The sequence below is a fragment of the Pristis pectinata genome, chromosome 8 (genome assembly GCF_009764475.1).
Source record: "Pristis pectinata isolate sPriPec2 chromosome 8, sPriPec2.1.pri, whole genome shotgun sequence".
Lineage (NCBI taxonomy): Eukaryota > Metazoa > Chordata > Chondrichthyes > Rhinopristiformes > Pristidae > Pristis > Pristis pectinata.
Window position 1 is genome coordinate 100,536,631 of NC_067412.1, and position 20,027 is coordinate 100,556,657.

Consider the following 20,027-nt stretch of genomic DNA (forward strand, 5'->3'; position numbering starts at 1 on the left):
CCATTCTATGCTGTAACATTCTCAGAGTCATAGAATGAAACAATGTGGAAACAGACCTTTCAGCCCATCGAGTCCTTGCCTACTATCAAGCACCCATTTAATACTAATCCGACCCTAACTCATTTTATTCTTTGCTCCGTCCATCATTCCAGCCGGGATCTCCCGGTGAACAGGCCATTTTAATTCCACTTCCCATTCCCACACCGACAGGTCTGTCCACGGCCTCCTCCACAGCCAAGTTGAGGCCAGATGCAGATTAGAGGAACAGCACCTCTTATTCTGCCTTGGTGGTCTCCAACTGGATGGCATGAACATTGATTTCTCCAGCTTCCAGTAACCACTCCTCTCTTTTTCCCCTCTTATTCCACAGGACCCATCACCTCGTCTCTTTCCCCTCCCCCACCCTCTGGATCTACCCATCACCCACACATTCCTCCCACCGGTTCCCCTCCCCACCTCCTTCCACATCCCATGGGCCACTTTCCTCCCCTATCAGATTCCATCATCTTCAGCCCTTCGTCGCTTCCACCTACCAACTCCCATCATTCCCCCTCCCCCCCTCCCCACCTGCCTATCTTCCCCCTCTCACCTGGATCCACCTATCAGCTGCCGGCTCTTGCACCACCCCTTCCCCCCACCCTTTTATAATGGATATCTTCCCTCTTTCTTTCCAGTCCTGATGAAGGATCTTGACCTGAAACACCAACTGTCCATTTCCCTCCATGGATGCTGCCTGATCGGCTGAGTTCCCCCAGCATTTTGTGTGTTGCTCTGCATTTCCAGCATCTGCAGTCTCTCTTGTGTCTTCATTTTATTCTCCACACATTCCTATCGACAACAATGCCCCCTACTCCTCCTGCCCCCTCCAACTCAAATATGCAGTTGCTAGTGGAGAATTAATCTACCAGTCTGCATGTCTTTGGGATGTGGGAGGAAACCGGAGCACCCGGGGGAAACCCACATGGTCACAGTGAGAACGTGCAAACTCCACACAGACAGCACCGGAGGTCGGGATGGAACCTGGGTCTCTGGAGCTGTGAATTAGGGAGCCAACCTTGCTGGCCTGAAATCAGGAATCAGGTGGATCTCCTGTGGAATCATGAACAGATATTGGCAGAATAAAGGTCACATGGACAGATTTATTTTATTATCAAAGCCTTGTCCAATACAAGAGTCTGGCACAGGTTTATACAATTCAAATAAATCCAATTCCAAAGACTAATGAATAATTACTTGCAAGCACCTCCAAAAATTATTCATATTTTTCATGCCAAGCCACAGAATTAGCATCAGCAGGAAATCTTTGTGTTTGATCTTGGATATTAGAAATATTCCATTTGTGAAAGCTTTGGGCTATTGAATGCCAAGCGTGTGTTAGTGCTGCTCTTTGGTGTAAATCAAATCCCTGTTTGTTTTTTAATCCAGGCATAATACTTGGATACCCTGGTGTAGAATCCATACCTCCCGGCCACTGCACAGCCGTCTCCCCAGCTGACAATACCTGTTAGAAACCAGGTGTTCTTGTACCTGGTGACATGAGGTCCTCCGCTGTCTCCCTGACAGGCATCTTTGCTTCCATCGGGAAAGCCAGCACAGAACATGTTCCCGGTCACACTGAACTTGCTGGACTCCTTGCAAATACTGCGATCGACATACGGGATGTCGATTCTCTGAAGGACCTGCGGAAAATCCCCCAGCGTATACAGTCTCCCCCAGCCGCTGACCGTCCCGTACGATTGTGCCATCAACACCCGTTCTGCAAAGTGCTTCTCCGGGAGGCAAATGGGGATGATGAAGGGGGTGAAGTTGATGGGGGTCTTCAGCAGGATTAGAGCAATGTCATGGTCGTACCGGCTTCGGTTGGGGTTATAGCTGGGGTACAAAGTCACGTTTTCTACACTGTGGTACTGCTCTGTGTGTTCAGGTTTGCGGATGTTATGCTCACCTGTTGCAAAATAATAAATGTTAGAGAGTACCAAAGCAGAAGGTGGGGGGAGAGGGAGAGGAAACAGGCCTTTCGGCCGAACTCGTCCATGCCGACCAGGGTGCCTTCCTGAGCTGGACCCACTTGTCTGCATTTGGTCTATATCCCTACAAACTGTGTACCTGTCCAAATGTCTTTTAAACATTGTAATTGTACCCGCCTCTGCCACCTCCTCTTGCAGCCCTTTCCATATATCCACCACCCACTGGGTGAAAAACTTGCCCCAGAGGGCAAGGCAGAATTGAGGGGTAGATGGAGCGTGATACAGAAGTGGGGCCAGTTGCAAGGGAGAGTAAAGCGGGAGATTGGTAGGAGAAGGGAGACACAGGTTCTGGAAAGTGCAGAGGGAGTGGATGTGCACGGATCTCTAAACATGCCCAGGACAGGTGGTTAAATGGCAAGGTGGCAACATTGCCTGTACCGGGCAAGGCACAGAACACAACAGATAGCAAGGCAGGCTGGAACTACGTAAAGCGCAAGTAAGACCACAACTGGAGCACCGTGCACAGGACTGGTCACACTACAGGGAGGGTGAGACAGCACGAGGGAGGACGTGGAGGACATTTACGAGGGTGTTGCCAGGGTTGGAGATAAATGAGGAGATACTGGGTGGGCTGGTGCTGATTGTAACCGAGTGGTCCGAGGAAAGAATTAACTGAGGCTTCTGCACCGGGTGAAGGAATCACAGGTTTACATTAATTAGTCAGATCAGAGAGGAATTGAGAAAAAGTGACTTTCGCTGGCCCAGTGGCTGGTGGGGGTCAGAACTCACACTGGACGGAAGATGGAGGTGGACACCTTCACTGCATTTAGAAAGCTCCTGTTAGAGCACTCGAGGAGCCTCAGACTGCACGGCCATGGATTGAGCTGATGTGGAAGCAAAGGGCATCCCCTTTCTGTAAGGTTCAGTGGTCCTGTGAGATAAGGAGAGGGAAAAGAGAGGGAGAGAAACAGAGACACTGAGGGAGACAGGCAAAGTCAGAGAGAGCGACAGAAAACAGAAATAAAAATGGAGAGGGAAAGACAGGAGAGTAGAGAGACGGGGAGAGGCAAGCAGAGAAAGCAGAGCAGTGTGATGAGACAATGGAAAACCAGCTGTGAGTGTGGATGTGTGAGAGAGAGGGGGGGAGTGAGAGAGAGGAAGTGGGGCAGAGAGACAGAAACGAAAGGACAGGTCAAATGGAGAAGTTAGGATGCATGGTGAGGTATAGAGAAAGAAGAGAGAGAGAAAGTGAGTGAAGCGAGGTACAGAGTAAAAAAAAAGTGTGTGAGAGAGAGATTCTGAGAAAGACAGATAAGTACTGAGACACCGAGGAAAGAGAGAAGTGGGAACAACAGGAAGGGAGAGAGGAACCCAGAGACAAAGCTAAGAGTAGTATTACAACAACTTTCACAAGTGCAGAGCACCCTGAAGAACTTTACAGACATAGAGTCATAGTGCGATAGCAAGGGGTAGGCCATTCGGCCCACTGAGTCTGTGCCGACCTTCAAGCACCCACTTAACACTCCCCCTTGTCCTTCCACTGTCCCCACATTCCCATCAGCTACCCCCACCCCCAGACTCTCCCACTCACCTCCACACTAGGGGCACTGTACAGCAGCCAATTAACCTGCCAACCTGTACCCCTTGGGATGTGGGAGGGAACAGGAGAACTCGGTGGATACCCATGTGGTCACAGGGAGAACGTGCAAACTCCACACAGACAGCACTGTGCCACCTCTAGACCATGAAAGACCTCTTTCAAATCTGGTTATTCTTAGATCGGAGACAACGCAGATGTGTGTTAATGCAAGCGATCACCTGGGTTGGCAATGAAGATCAGATGAGGTGTGTCCGTGATGATGATTGAGGATAAACAGAGGCCCAAGGGAGAACTCCCCTCCTCTTCAAAATAGAACCATGGACTCTATTACAGCCAGCGGGTGAATCAGTCTCTGCAGCACTCTGTCAGTACTGCACTGGGAGTGTCAGAATACCGTGCAACACTGGGGGTGTTAGCACTCTGTCAGTGCTGCACTGGGAGTGTCAAGATACACTGCAAGCACTGGGGATGTTAGCGCTTTGTCAGTGCTGCACTGGCAGTGTCAGGATACACTGCAGCACTGGGGGATGTTAGCGCTTTGTCAGTGCTGCACTGGGAGTGTCAGGATACAACTGAAGCACTGGGGATGTTAGCGCTTTGTCAGTGTTGCACTGGGAGTGTCAGGATACACTGCAGCACTGGCATGTAGCGCTTTGTCAGTGCTGCACTGGGAGTGTCAGGATACACTGAAGCACTGGGGATGTTAGCGCTTTGTCAGTGCTGCACTGGGAGTGTCAGGATACACCTTAATACAGAGTGCTATATAAAAACATGAAAAGAGTCTATAGCAACAGTGACAGACGCTCCTTCATCGTCATTTGGTCTAAACCCTGGAACAGCACTGTGGGAGCACGTTCGCCAGAAGGACTGCAGTGGTTTGAGAAGGCAGCTACCCCACCTTTGCAGGACAATTGGGGATAGGCAACAAACACTGATGGGTGACCCCATAATCTGAGAAATGCAGAAATAAGAGCACAGTAAAATGGACCACCACTCCCTCCCTTTCTTCATAACCCACTGTAATTGAGGACAGAGCTTTGCTTTACCAGGAGAAATCATTGCAGTATTTAAATATTTACATCTAAAATTAATTTCTGTCTGAAATGGCCAGCAACCATTCAGCTATATCAGAAGTGAAAATGAGATGGGAATTAAAATGGAAGGGTGTGTGGCATCACTTGGATCTGCAGATGTCACTCCCAGCCCTGTGAATGTTCGTCCACAGGAAGGAATGGGGAATGAGCGGGGAGATCATTTAAAACCACAGCCTGACGTGATCACATCCTGTAGTCAATGTGCTAGACTCTGTCATCACATTGCCTGGGTAGGTCCTGTCCAACGATTAGACAGCTCCAGGTGAGATGGGGGCACTGTGGTGTCAGGACAGAGGAAGCACGTTCTGAACGTTGACTCCTGACTCTATGCAGTCTCATATCATCGACGGCCTTAGGCCGAGAACAGGAACCCATGGTCAAAACAATACTCACCAACAACAACCCTAAACTCAACAGGATCAACAAAGCAATGGGCTGCTGTGACGACCCACTTTTCATTCAGTATGGTTCCACCACAGAATGTTTCATTCTTGAATTCATTCAGCAGCATGGCCTGAGACAAGAAGCAGAGATACATCACAAACTACAGGCTGTATACAGTTCAGTCAGTGTGACAACAGGCCAGGTACAGGAGCATGTGGCTAAGTTACCAGACAAGTACTCAGAGCCCTGGGTAGGGAGTCATGCCCACAGTCCAGTGCCCAGCCTTCCCTCAACACTGAGGGGCCCTGCGTAACCTCTCAAACTCTTCATGGTGTGTTGTGTGAGGAGAAAACATGTGGTGTTGATGCATTGTAAGAAACTTTACTGCAATGATTGGTATAACTTAGAGAAAGATGTATAGATCCAGGATAGGGGAGGAAATCCGGTGTAGTGCCTAGGGTAGGGGAGGAAATCTGGTGTAGTGCCCAGGATAAGGAGGGAATTCCAGAGTGTGGAGCCCAGGCAGCTGAAATTGCCTTTAATGCAAATGAATGATGACTTGTTTGATACAAATGTCTAAAATTAAAGCCCAATCAACTTCACTGAAACAGATTGCCCCATGGGAGTTAGCTATGCATGTCCCTCTGCAGTCCCTATAAGAGTTTCTAAGCACTTCAATGAGTTTCAAGGTGTCCTGAAGTGTCCTACAGAAACACAAGTCTACCTTTAAAAGGTAAGGCCCATACCTGCCAGGGACACTGTCCCTTTCTACATTCTTCACCACCCACTATTCTGGTGTGATCAGCTGCCGATTCTTCAATGAAGGTGTAGTTAAAGGTCGTTGTGACATTACTGGGATTGCGCACAGTTGTCCTTTTAGGTGAACGAGGTTCATCTGTAACGGTACTGAAAACTGAGTCACGTGCATCATTACTCCTGGCTCCGAAGGTGACATCAAGTGATCGTACTGCATTGATATCTGCAATTCTTCCACATGGCTGGCTCACTGTCAAAAAAAATGGAGAGGTTAATAAACACTTATCTTACAAGATGTCCTACTTTCTCCAGATACCCTCTACTTTTCTCTTTCATCTGGCTCTGGCTTCCTTTGCCCTCCCTGTTCAATGCCCTGGGGTTTTCAGACCATCTCTCACCCAGGAACCCCACATGATTTGCCCATTATGACATCTTCAAAACCTCCTCTAACTTTAAAACACTGTCTGTTTGAGCTTAACTGGGATATTTAATTTCATGAAGCCTGTTCCATAAATGTATGCAAATGTGCATGAAATCACTGACCATAATGAAACACTAAATTAATATTTTATAACACCACTGCCAGTAATCACTAGCTCCATTATTGTTTTATGAATGTGCCTGGCAGTTACAGCCTCAGGCAAGGCCTCATGTGTCTTTATTTTGTCTGGATCCCCGAACTGCTCTGTTTTCCACTGCTGGGAGTTCAACTCCTGCCCAGGTCTGCTGTAAAAGAATTAATGGAGACATGTTCCTGGGATCAGTCAACACCTTCACGACTAGGATGCTGGAAGGCAAAATAGACAGGACTGGATATAAATACTTCAAAAAAAAGTCCAAAATACTTGGACATTAAAAATGGAGACAATGTGTTATTATTAAACCAGTTTCAAGGCTACTGGTCTTCAAACATTAAATAGTTTGATAGGTCAGCATAGAGGAGATTGTTCCTCCTGTGTGGAAGGTGAAGTATCAGCTGCAACTATCAGGAAGTCACCAATCAGTCCAATTAGGAATTCAGAGTGGGGAGATTGTGGAGCTGGCCCCCACATGTGCAAGTATTCCATAAGCAAGTGTAGACACACTTCTCGCTGCCTTGGTAAAGCAGTCAACAAGACCCCACCCACCCCAGACATTCTCTCTTCTTCCCCCTCGCATCAGGCAAAAGATACAAAAGCCTGAAAGCATGTACCACCACGCTCAAGGACAGCTGTTATAAGACTATTGAATGGTTCCCTAGTACGATGAGATGGTCTCTTGACCTCACAATCTACCTCATTATGAGCTTGCACCTTATTGTCTGCCTGCAGTGCACTTTCTCTGTAACTAACACTTTATTCTGCATTCTGTTATTGTTTTCCCTTGTACTACCTCAATGTATTGTTTATTGAAATGATCTGTACGGTGGTATGCAAGACAAGTTTTTCACTGTACCTCAGTACCATAGAACCATAGAACCATACAGCACAAAACAGGCCCTTCGGTCCACCATGTTGCGCCGTCCATCAAACCACCCTCACACTACCTAACCCCTTCCTCCCGCAAATCCCTCCATCTCACATTCCTCCATATGCCTATCCAACAAGCTCTTGAACCTGTCCAATGTATCTGCCTCCACCACCACCCCAGGCAGTGCATTCCATGCACCAACCACTCTCTGGGTGAAAAACCTCCCCCTGACATCTCCCCTGAACCTCCCACCCATAACCTTAAAGCCATGCCCTCTCGTCTTGAGCATTGGTGTCCTGGGAAGGAGGCGCTGACTGTCTACTCTATCTATTCCTCTCAATATTTTATATACCTCTATCATGTCTCCTCTCATCCTCCTCCTTTCCAGTGAATAAAGCCCTAGCACCTTAAGCCTCTCCTCATATTCAATACATGTGACAATAATAAACCAATTTACCAATTTAAGGAGCAATGGGATACACATGAAGGAAAAAGTCCCGATACAGGGTTTCAAGCCGAAATGTCGACAAGTCCTCTCCCCCCACAGATGCTGCTCGACCCACTGAAATCCTCCAGCAGATTGTTCGTTGCTCCAGATTCCAGCATCTGCGGTCTCTCGTGTCTCCAGGGAAAAACTTAAAGCAAGTTAGGATGAAAGGATTGTGGGGATGTGTGGGGGGATGTGTGTGGGGGTGGGTGGGGGGCAGAACCCCTGTGTTGAGCAGCTGAGCTTCAGGCCTGTGTCTGTGTTGTGGACCTGGAATAACTCACTGTGATATCGCAGAGGTTTTGGTGAAGTGTAACATGACAAACACTATGGCCTTACCTGCAGGGATACAGGAACGTTGGTCAGCACCAAGTATGTAGGTTGGAGCACACACACACCTCACGCCTCTCGCTGCGTCCTTTTTGCAGAAATGGTGACATCCGCCATTTTCCAAGTGGCAGAGTTTCAAAGGTTCTGCGTGGACACAATGATATTCAACAAACGGTGCACACAAAACTTTGTGCCGTGCAATTGGGAGTTGACCTTTCAACAATCAACTTACATTTCCAAGATCAAACTGTTTGAGGTATTCTCCTTAAAGCAAATCTCACACAGCAAAGCAATTCACGGTCATGCCTTCCTGATGTTGGAAAGGTGCAATGGAAATGCAAGTTTTGCCTACTTTCACACTGCTCACTGGATTCTGCATTCTGCTTTTTTGTACCACCTCGATGTAGTTACGTGTGGCATAAACAACTAACAAAAGCTTTTCACTGTATCTCGGTACATGCGACAGTAATCAACCAATTACCAATAGTGTTTCTTGGGAAGTTCTCCTTACCTATCTCACAGTTTACCCCTTGGAAACCTGGTAGGCACCAACAAGAATAGGAACCAATCCCATCTTTGCATTCACCTTGGTTTAGGCAAGGATTGGACTCACATTGGTTTCCATCTGAAAATGAATCAGCTTAATTTTAATAAGGTAGACACCACTCAAGGTCACCAGTTACTACAACCCACAGAACTTACAAAGCTACAGTCACATCACAGATGGAATGAAAAGTAAGGAGATGAATTTCATTACAGAAAACAACCATGTTTACGTTGAGAAGTGAGGTGAAATTATAAGGTCTGAGACCACAGACGGTATTGATCATGTATGACAAAGAACTGACAGGATCCATCTCTTGACACATCTGGTCCAAATGAGAATCCTTTGATGTACAAATCAGTCTCCCCCTTTTCTCCAGACTTGGGAGTGGGGGATTGGGGAAACTACCCACTGAAGAAAGTACCAGAGATCTGTTAATGCAAGAACCGTGGATTCCAATTTCTATCCAAGATCAACTCTTGATGATAAGATGGATTCTTGACCTCACAATCTATCTTGTTATGGCCCTTGCACCTTATTGTCTGCCTGCACTGCACTTTCTCTGTAACTGTAACACATTATTCTGCATTCTATTATTGCTTTTACCTTGTACTACCTTGATGTACTGATGTAAATAAATGATCTACATGGACAGCATGCACAACAAGGTTTTTCACTGTACCTCAGTACATGTGACTATAATAAACCAATTTACCAGTTTACCTCACACTAAACTTTGACGTTGGGACAGGAGGATACGGATACAAATCAGTAAATAATTAATTAAGAAGCGATTACATAAAAAAACCTCTTACCTATATATTCATTCCAAAATGCAGTCTATAAAATAAGAGAACAATTATTAAATTATACATTTTTGTAGAATCATATTAAATTATGGTTTAATGGCTCATTCTGAGAGACTGAACTCCCTTGGAACCACACCAGAATTTTTGCTTGAAGGAGGCCATTTGGCCAGTCATGTCCATGCTACTCATAAACAAACTTCAGGAGCTCTCAGGAAGAAGCCCTGATGGTCACAGCTCTTTGAGTGTTAACTATCAGAAATGATTTGGACACTGTTCAGTACATTCTGCGAATTGCCAGCACAGCAAATGTGTTATCATTCCCAAGACGTGTTTCTACCTTTCCCAGAGTCAAACCAGCTACCAGCGGGAAGATTATGGAAGGATCTTGGGGTCCAAGTCCATAGCTTTCTGAAAGTGGCTGAACAGGTTGATAGGGTGGAAAAGAAGGAGTACGGCCTGCTTGCTTTCATTAGTCGAGGCACTGAGTTCAAGAGTCAGGAAGTTATGCTGCAGCTTCATAAAACTTTAGTTATGCCACATCTGGAGTATTATATTCAGTTCTGGTCGCCCCATTACAGGAAGGGTGTGGAGGCTTTGGAGAGGGTGCAGAAGAGGTTCACCAGGATGTTGCCTGGATCAGAGGGCAGGTGCTATAAGGAGAGGTTGGACAAACTTGGGTTGTTTTCTCTGGAGCGTTGGAGGTTGAAGGGAGACCTGATAGAGGTTTTTAAGATTATGAGAAGCATAGATAGAGTAGACAGCCGGTATCTTTATCGCAGGGTTTAAATGTCTAATAGCAGAGATCATGCATTTAAGGTGAGAGGGGGTAAGTTCAAAGGAGATGTGTGGGGCAAGTTTTTTTTACGCGGAGAGCGGTGGGTGCCTGGAATGCGCTGCCAGGGGTGGTGGTGGAGGCAGATACGATAGAGGCATTTAAGAGGCTCTTAGATAGGCACATGGTTGTGCAAAGAATGGAGGGATATGAACATGGTGTAGGCAGAAGGGACTAGTTTAGTTGGGCATTTAACTACTAGTTTAATTAGTTTGGCACAAATTGTGGGCTGAAGGGTGTGTTCCACGCTGTACTGTTCTGCGTTCTATGTTCTATTTTCCATTATCAGAGGTGATGGAAGGTTGGTTGAAAGAGTCGGGTGTGACAAGTCTTCCAAGAGAGAGGAACATTGCAGCGATGAGGAGGGGCTCAGGAAGGAGTTCAAGAGTGCAGGGAAATAATGGCTGGAGCCAGGCTGGGAGAGCAGGGGGTGAGGAGTTGGGAGGGCATATGTGGAAGGCATGTGCTTAAAGGCTCCCGCTACACCAGCAGGTTGTAGGAGGAGGTGAAGGAAGTCTCAAGAGGCAAGTCAAACCCCTACGAATTCCCCTCTTACCCCAGCCTCTTCACTTTGCACAAAAACAGATACAACCGAAAGCATGTACCACCAGGCTCAAGGACAGCTTCTATCCCGCTGTTTTCAATAGTCTTATATATACTTCAATAAGATGGACTCTTGACCTCACAATCTACCTCGTTATGACCTTGCATCTTATTGTCTGCCTGCACTGCACTTTCTCTGTAACTGTAACACTTTATTCCGCATTCTATTACTGTTTTATCCTGTACTACCTCAATGTGCTGTGTAATGAATTGACCTGTACGATCGGTATGCAAGACAAGTTCTTCACCGTACCTTGGTACAAGTGACAATAATAAACCAATTTACCAGCTGCAGCATCTGAATGACTTCACTCCACCACCAAAATACGCTGCACATTGCCTTCACTTCGCAAATGAGTTACTAAACATCTATGTGATTGTCATTGGGTCTGTAAAGGAATCTTACCGTGAGTTCTTTGTTTTCAAATATTTCCCGTGCTTCTTCGAAGGAACACTTTTCCTCGCGGCACTCTCTCTCTATGTTACCTCCCTTGATCTCCTCGAAAACAGCATTGGCTCGCCTCTGCCTCTGTAAAATGCTGTTGGCATCTTTGTTTTGAAGGAAGACTGAATTGAAAAGAAACAAAGCAAAAACTAGAAGAGAATATTGACTCTCTTGTGAGTCTCCATGAAGCTGTCAAACTCTGATAGAAGTTTATAAAATTATGAAGGCATGTATAAGGTAGATAATCAGATAGTCCTGCCAGGGTAGAAATTTCAAAACGAGAGGGCATGCTTTTAAGGTGAGGGGGTGAAAGCTTAAAGGAGATGTGCAGGGCAAGTTTTTTTGACATAGAGAGTGGTGGGTGCCTGGAACGGGCTGCAGGGATGGTGGTGGACACAGATACGATAGTGGCATTTGAAGGACTGAGAGAGACACATGAACATGAAGGGATATGGATCATGTGCAGGCAGAAGGGATTTAGTTTAATTTGGCATCGTGTTTGGCACACATACCATGGGCCAAAGGGCCTGCTCCTGTGCTGTACTGTTCTTTGTTCTATGTTCCTGGCCCTCATAAAGCTGCTTGTGAATAAAGACTCTTGTCTTTGACCCTGGGTTTGGTCCACATGCCCCAGAACACTGGAAGCTGCAGCTGACATGGAAATGTAATGGAGAGGAAGCTCCAGATTAGGGAGGGTGTACAGACTGCAGTATTAAAGGTAATATAAACTAAAGGGCACAAATGTACAAGGAGGCAGGAACAGAGAGACCTGGGAGTGCAGGCATAATGTGACAGAATGGTCCTCTAGTACGATAAGATCGACTCTTGATCTACAAGCTACCTTGTCACGGCCTTGTGCCTTATTGTCTACCTGCACTGCACTTTCTCTGTAACTGTGACACTTTATTCTGCATTCTGTTATTGTTTTCCCTTGTACTACCTCAATGTACTGATGTGATGAAATGATCTGTATGGACGGCATGCAAAACAAAGTTTTTCACTGTACCTCAATACACATGACAATAATAAACCAATTTACCAATTTAATTTATTAAATGGACAAGACGATGGTTAAAGTGCATATGGGATTCTTGACTTTAATAACTGGAAATAGAGGCTTAAAGCAAGTAACTCACAGGGTGGTCAGGGAGATAGTCAGTCCCCTTAGAGATCAGCAGGGCCACCCATGTCTCAAGCCGCAGGAGATGGGTGGCTTGTTTAACAAATACTTCTCATTGGTGTTTACTGAGGAGAAAATCATAGTTGCCCAAGAGATAAGGGAAACAAGTGGAGATGTTTTGGAGGACATTCATACTACCAGGGAGGAGGTATTTGCAACCTTACAGCGCATTAAGGTGGATAAATCCCCAGGACCTGACCGAGGTGGATTCAAAATTAGCTCAGAGGTAGGAAGCAGAGGGTGGTGGTTGAAGGTTGTTTCTCGGAGTGGCCGGTGACTAGTGGCGTGCCACAGGGGCCAGTGTTGGGACCCTTGTTATTCGTTATTTTTATGTTTTGGATGCAAATACATGAGGCTTGATCAGTAAGTTTGTGGATGGCATGCAATTAGGAGTTGTTGTTGATAGTGAGGAAGGTTATTGTAGATTACAGGGGGATCCTGATCAGTTAGGGAAGTGGGCCGAGGAGTGGCAAATGAATTTTAATACAGATACAGTAAGTGTGAGGTGATGCATTTTGGAAAGTCAAACCAGCGTAGGACTTATACTGTGAATGGTAGGGCACGAGGGAGTGTAATGGAACCACAATGGGTTTAGTGTACAGTTTACAGTTAACTATGCCTCAGTGTACAGTTTTGGTCACCTTGTTATAAGAAAGATGTGATTAAACTGGAAAGAGTGCAGAGAAGATTTACGAGGATGTTGCCAGGACTCGAGGGCCTGAGTTATAGGGAGAGGTTGGCCAGGCTGGGTCTTTATTCCTTGGAATGTAGGAGACTGAGGGGTGACCTTATAGAAGTGTTTAAAAATTATGAGAGGCATAGATAAAGTGGATGGTAACAGTCTTTTCCCCAAGGTAGGGGAGTCCATAACTAGGGGTCATAGGTTTAGGGTGAGAGGGGAAAGATTTAAAAGGGACCTGAGGGGCAACTTTCACTGAGGGTGGTGAGTATATAGACAATAGACAATAGACAATAGGAGCAGAAGTAGACCATTCGGCCCTTTGAGTCTGCACCGCCATTTTGAGATCATGGCTGATCCTCAACAATCAATATCCTGTTCCTGCCTTGTCCCCCATATCCCTTGATTCCCCTATCTATAAGAAAACCTATCTAGCTCCTTCTTGAAAGTGGCCAGAGAATTGGCCTCCACTGCCCTCTGAGGCAGTGCATTCCACAAATTCACAACCCTCTGGGAGAAGAAGTTTTTTCCTCAACCTCTGTCCTAAATGGCTAGCCCTTATTCTTAAATCATGCCCCTGGTCCCGGACTTCCCAAACATCTGGAACATATTTCCTGCCTCTATCTTGTCCAATCCCTTAATAATCCTGTATGTTTCAATCAGATCCCCCTCTCAATCTTCTCAATTCCAGCGTGTACAATCCCAGTCTCTCCACCTCTCAGCATAAGACAGTCCCGACGTCCCCAGAATTAACCTCGTAAACCTACGCTGCACGCCCTCTATAGCCAGGATATCCTTCCTTAACCCTGGAGATCAAAACTGTACACAATACTCCAGGAGTGGTCTCACCAGGGCCCTGTACAAATGCAAAAGAATCTCTTTGCTTTTGTACTCAATTCCCCTTGTAATACAGGCCCACATTCCATTAGCCTTCATCACGCCTGCTGCACTTGCTCATTCACTTTCAGTGACTGATGAACAAGGACTCCTAGATCCCTTTGTATTTCCCCCTTACCTAACCCCACACCATTCAGATAATAATCCGCCTTCCTGTTCCTGCTCCCAAAGTGGATAACCTCACACTTATCCACATTAAACTTCATCTGCCAAGTATCTGCCCACTTACCCAACCCATTCAAATCACCTTAAATTCTCCTAACTTCCTCTACACATGTCGCACTGCCACCCAACTTTGTATCATCAGCAAACTTGCTAATGTTATTCACAATGCCTTCATCTAAATCATCAACATAGATGGTAAACAGCTGTGGTCCCAGCACCGAGCCCTGTGGCACCCCACTAGTCACGGCCTGCCATTCTGAGAAACATCCATTCACCCCTACCCTTTGTTTCCTAAAGCCAACCAGTTTTCTATCCATGTTAATACCCGCCCCCCAATTCCATGAGCCCTAATTTTACCCACCAATCTCCTGTGCGGCACTTTATCAAATGCCTTCTGAAAGTCGAGGTATACAACATCCACTGAATCTCCCTCGTCTATTTTCCTGGTTACACCCTCAAAAAACTCCAGTAGATTAGTCAAGCATGATTTGCTCTTGGTAAATCCATGTTGACTCGACCCAATCCTATCATTGCTATCCAAATATGCCGCTATTTCATCCTTAATAATGGAGTCTAGCTTCTTCCCCACCACAGATGTTAGGCTAACTGGATGATAGTTCCCCGTTTTCTCCCTCCCTCCTTTCTTAAAAAGTGGGATAACATTAGCCATTCTCCAATCCTCAGGAACTGACCCCAAATCTAAGGAACATCAGAAAATGATCACCAATGCATCCACAATTTCTAGAGCCACCTCCTTTAGTACCCTGGGATGCAGACCATCTGGACCTGGGGATTTGTCAGTCTTCAGCCCCATTAGTCTACCCATCACCATTTCTTTCCTAGTGTCAATCCACTTCAGTTCCTCTGTCACCCTCTGCCCTTTGTTCATCCTCACTTCTGGGAGATTTCTTACGTCTTCCCCCGTGAAGACAGATCCAAAGTACTTATTAAATTCGACTGCCATCTCCCTGTTTCCCGTAATAATTTCACCCGATTCGGTCTTCAAGGGCCCAACATTGTTCCTAACTAACTTCTTTCCCTTCACATACCTAAAAAAGCTTTTGCTATCCTCCTTAATATTCCTGGCTAGCTTGCCTTCGTACCTCACTTTTTCTTCCTGAATTACCTTTTTAGTTAAATCCTGCTGCACCTTAAAAATTTGCCAATCTTCTATCTTCCCCCTCAGCTTGGCTCTGCCATACTTCTTCCTTTTTAACACAATGCTATCTCTGACTTCCTTTGTCAGCCACGGTGGCCCCTTTCCCCTCTCTGAGTCTTTCCTTCTCTGGGGAATAAACTGATCCTGCACCTTGTGCGTTATTCCCAAGAATACCTGCCATTGCTCTTCCACTGACAATTCTGCTAGGATGCCCGCCCAGTCAACTTTAGCCAGCTCCTCCCTCATGGCTCCATAGTCTCCTTTGTTCAACTGCAAAATTGACCCTTCTGATTTGCCCTTTTCCCTCTCCAATTGCAGATAAAAACTTATCATGTTATGGTCACTACCTCCCAATGGCTCCTTTACTTCGAGTTCTCTTATCAAATCCTGCTCATTACACAGCACTAAATCCAGAATAGCCCTCTCCCTGGTCGGCTCTCGTACCAGCTGCTCCAAGAATGCATCCCGGAGGCACTCTATAAACTCCCTTTCCTGGGGTCCAGTACCAGCCTGATTTTCCCAGTCCACTTGCATATTGAAATCCCCCATAACTACTGTGACATTACCCTTGCCACATGCCAACATTAACTCACTATTCAGCTTGCACCCAATATCCATGCCACCGTTCGGAGGCCTGTAGATAACACCCATTAGGGTCTTTTTGCCCTTACAGTTCCTCAGTTCTATCCACACTGACTCTACTTCTCCTGATTCAATGTCCCCCTTTGCAAGGGACTGAATCTCATTCCTCACCAACAGGGCCACCCCACCCCCTCTGCCCACCTTCCTGTCCTTACGATAGCATGTATACCCTTGAAAATTCATTTCCCAGGTCTGATCTCCCCGCAGCCATGTCTCCGTTATCCCAACAACATCATACTTACCCATTCGTATCTGAGCTTCAAGCTCGCCTACCTTATTCCTGACACTCCGTGCATTCAGATATAGGATTTTTAACCCATTTCTCCTCTCTCCATTCGTATTAATGTTTCGAAATTGTGCAGTTCCTACCTGTCCTCTACCCTCCATCTCGCTATCCTCTCTCTCATTCTGGGTCCCCTCCCCCTGCAAATTTAGCTTAAACCCCCCCGAGCATCATTAGCAAACCTTCCTGCAAGAATGTCAGTACCCCTCCAGTTCAAGTGTAAACCGTCCCGTTGGAACAGATCCCATCTTCCCTGGAACAAATCCCAATTATCCATAAACCTGAAGCCCTCCCTCTCGCACCATCCCCTCAGCCACGTATTAATCTGCCTAATCTTCCTATTCCTCTCCTCACTTGCATGTGGCACAGGCAGCAATCCTGAGATTGTTACCCTGGATGTCCTGCACCTCAACTTAGTACCTAACTCCCTGAACTCCTTACGCAGGACCTCCTCTCTTTTCCTGCCCACGTCGTTAGTCCCTACATGGATCACAACATCTGGGTTCACGCCCTCCCTCCTGAGAATAACCTGAACCCGATTGGAGATATCCCGGACCCTGGCGCCAGGGAGGCAACAGACCATCCGGAATTCCCGATCATCCCCACAGAATATCCCATCTATCCCCCTGACTATAGAATCCCCTATCACTACCGCTCTCCTCTCTTCCTTCTTCCCCTTCTGAGTTGAGGGTCCACTCTCGGTGCCAGAGACCAGACTTCCGCAACTAGGTCCTGGTAGGTCATCCCCACCAACAGTATCCAGAGCGGTATACCTATTATTGATGGGGACAGCCACAGGGGTGCTCTGCTCTCTCTGCCTGCTCCCCTTCCCTCTCCTGACAGTTACCCAGTTACTCTCCTCCTGTTTTATCGGTGTGTCTATCTCCCGATAACTCTTATCTATCTCTGCCTCCACCTCCCGAATGATCCGTAGTTTGTCCAGCTGCCGCTCCAATTCCCTAACTCGGTCTGCTAGGAGCCGCAGCTGGACGCACCTTTTGCAGGTGTGGTCATCAGGGACAACTGTGCTGACCCTGACCTCCCACATACCACATACGGAGCACATCACTGCTCTAACTGTCTCCCCGATTTGTTATAACAAATCAAGATAAAAAGTACCCACCACACCTTACCTTATATCTCAGCAGCACGTACTCAGGCTTACCGGCTTCCTCTTAGCGAAGTCCCTGTGTGCCGAAGCCCCTTGTGCCAAAGCCCGACCACTCTGCTTCCTTCTCACTCCGCTGCCCGCTCCGACGCTGACCGCTCTAGAGGCTGTTTGCCTTTTAAGCTGCCCGCCAGAACGAGCTGCCAGAGGAAGTGGGTGAGGCAGGTACAACAGTATCATTTAAGAAGCACTTGGATAGGTACATGGAGGGGTGGGGCTTGGAGGGATATGGGCCAAACGTAGGAAATTAGGACCAGCTGGGAGGGCACCATGGTCGGCATGGACTGGTTGGGCTGAACGGCCTGTATCCATGCTGTATTGCTCTATGACTGGTTGGGCCTGAACTGGATTGTTCCCAGTTTCGGTCATTGTACTTTAGGAAGAATATTGTGCTCTGTTAAGTAAGGAATATTATAGAGTTATACAGCATGGAAACAGGCCCTTCGGCCCAACTCATCTGTGCTGACCAAGGTGTCTTCCTGACCCAGTCCCATTTGCCCGCGTTTGGCCCATATCCCTCTGAACCTTTCCTATCCATGAGCCTGTCAAAATGCATTTTAACCATTGTAATTGTACCCACCTTACATTTCATAGCACCTTGCACAGTCTTGAGGTGTCCCAAAGAGCAGTCATTATTGCAACGTGGGAGCTAATTAGTGCTCCACAACACTCCACAAATCGCAAATGATTATCATCAGATAATTGGTTTCAGTGATGTTGTTTATAGGAACGAGACATTGAGAATAATACTCCAGATGTTCTTCAAAATAATGCAAAGGGATTTGTCACACCACCGTTGTCAGATGATACCACCGTTGTAGGCCATATCTCAAACAGCGATGAGTCGGAGTACAGGAAGGAGATAGAGAGCTTAATGGAATGGTGTCATGACAACAACCTTTCCCTCAATGTCAACAAAACAAAAGAGCTGGTCATTGACTTCAGGAAAGGGGGCGGTGTACATGCACCTGTCTACATCAATGGTGCTGAGGTCGAGAGGGTTGAGAGCTTCAAGTTCCTGGGAGTGAACATCACCAACAGCCTGTCCTGGTCAAATCATGCAGATGCCACAGCCAAGAAAGCTCACCAGTGCCTCTACTTCCTCAAGAGGCTAAAGAAATTTGGTTTGTCCCCTTTGACTCTCTCCAACTTTTACCGATGCACCATAGAGAGCATCCTATCTGGATGTATCACGGCTTGGTACGGCAACTGCTCTGCCCAGGACCGCAAGAAACTGCAGAGAGTTGTGGACACAGCCCAACACATCAAGGACACCAGCCTCCCCTCCTTGGATTCTGTCTTTACCTCTCGTTGTCTTGGTGTAGCAGCCGGCATAATCAAAGACCCCACCCACCCAGGACATTCTCTCTTCTCTCCTCTTCCATCAGGTAGAAGATACAGGGGGCTGAGGGCACGTATCACCAGACAAGGACAGCTTCTACCCCACTGTGATAAGACTATTGAACGGTTCCCTTATACAATGAGATGGACTATGACCTCACAATCTACCTTGTTGTGACCTTGCACCTTATTGCACTGCACTTTCTCTGTAGCTGTGACACTTTACTTTGTACTGTTACTGTTTTTACCTGTACTACATCAATGCACTCTGTACTAACTCAATGTAACTGCACTGTGTAATGAATTGATCTGTACGATTGGTATGCAAGACAAGTTTTTCACTGTACCTTGGTACAGGTGACAATAATAAACCAATACCAATACCAATATCAATACCATCTGAGAAAGAAGAGGAGCTCTTGGTTTCATGGCTCATCTGAGAGAATGCACCTCCAACAGTGCAGCATTCCCTTGGTACTGCACTTAAGTAGTGGGCTCGAACTTTTGTGTGAACTCTGGAGGGGGATTTGAACCCAAATCTTTCTGGCTCAGAGGCAGGAGGGCTCAATCACTTATGGCTGAAATTTAGAGAGAACACATGGGGAAACTGGGAAATGGTTGTTGAAAATGGATATCAGACAGATAAAGAAAAATGATTTTGAACTAATAAGTTGTGGAGCCTGGCGCTTTTTACATTTCTTTGAGACATGAAAGCGGCTTACCTTCACTGGGACTGCAGTTGGTGACTCCCAGAAGACTGGCGACTATTAACAAGCTGATTTCTCCCATTGTTCTTGGTCTAAAATTTAAAATATAAAGCATGAACTAAAGGGAAAGGGGAAAAGCTGGAGTTCAATGATTAGCTAACACAGCCGAGTGGTTTGCTGTGTTTTATTTACCGTGCAGTTTACTCAGAGACCTGGCTAGAAATCAACTCTCTGACAGCTGGGTAAGTCCTAAACGGCAGCTAATATCAGGAAACAACCTAAAAATCAGGACTTAAAACCTTAAAATGTAATCTCCCCTCCTTGCACATTTCTCCCTTATCAATTTGAATTACACATGAATAAAACTAACAATTCATTTTTCACCTTTAATAGTTCTCTGATAAATCAACACTTGGTGGCCAGTTTTAGCTCTCTCTTTATTAACCAAAATGCAAACACAGAGAGAGTTTGTCATTCTTTTCTGTAAATGCAAGCATTTCAGAACA

General features: G+C 46.3%; 1 protein-coding gene across 1 annotated transcript; it reads right to left on the bottom strand.

Moving 5' to 3' along the window:
* Window positions 1-1,119: 1,119 nt before the first annotated feature.
* LOC127573113 (coagulation factor IX-like) lies at window positions 1,120-19,701 on the bottom strand. The gene is made up of 8 exons (XM_052021012.1): window positions 19,537-19,701; window positions 11,262-11,422; window positions 9,427-9,451; window positions 8,579-8,692; window positions 8,077-8,211; window positions 5,792-6,051; window positions 5,055-5,175; window positions 1,120-1,945 (listed from the first exon to the last, which is right to left on the bottom strand). Exons 1-8 carry the CDS (start codon window positions 19,634-19,636, stop codon window positions 1,398-1,400), a joined length of 1,464 nt encoding a protein of 487 aa, XP_051876972.1. The 5' UTR covers window positions 19,637-19,701; the 3' UTR covers window positions 1,120-1,397.
* Window positions 19,702-20,027: the final 326 nt, after the last annotated feature.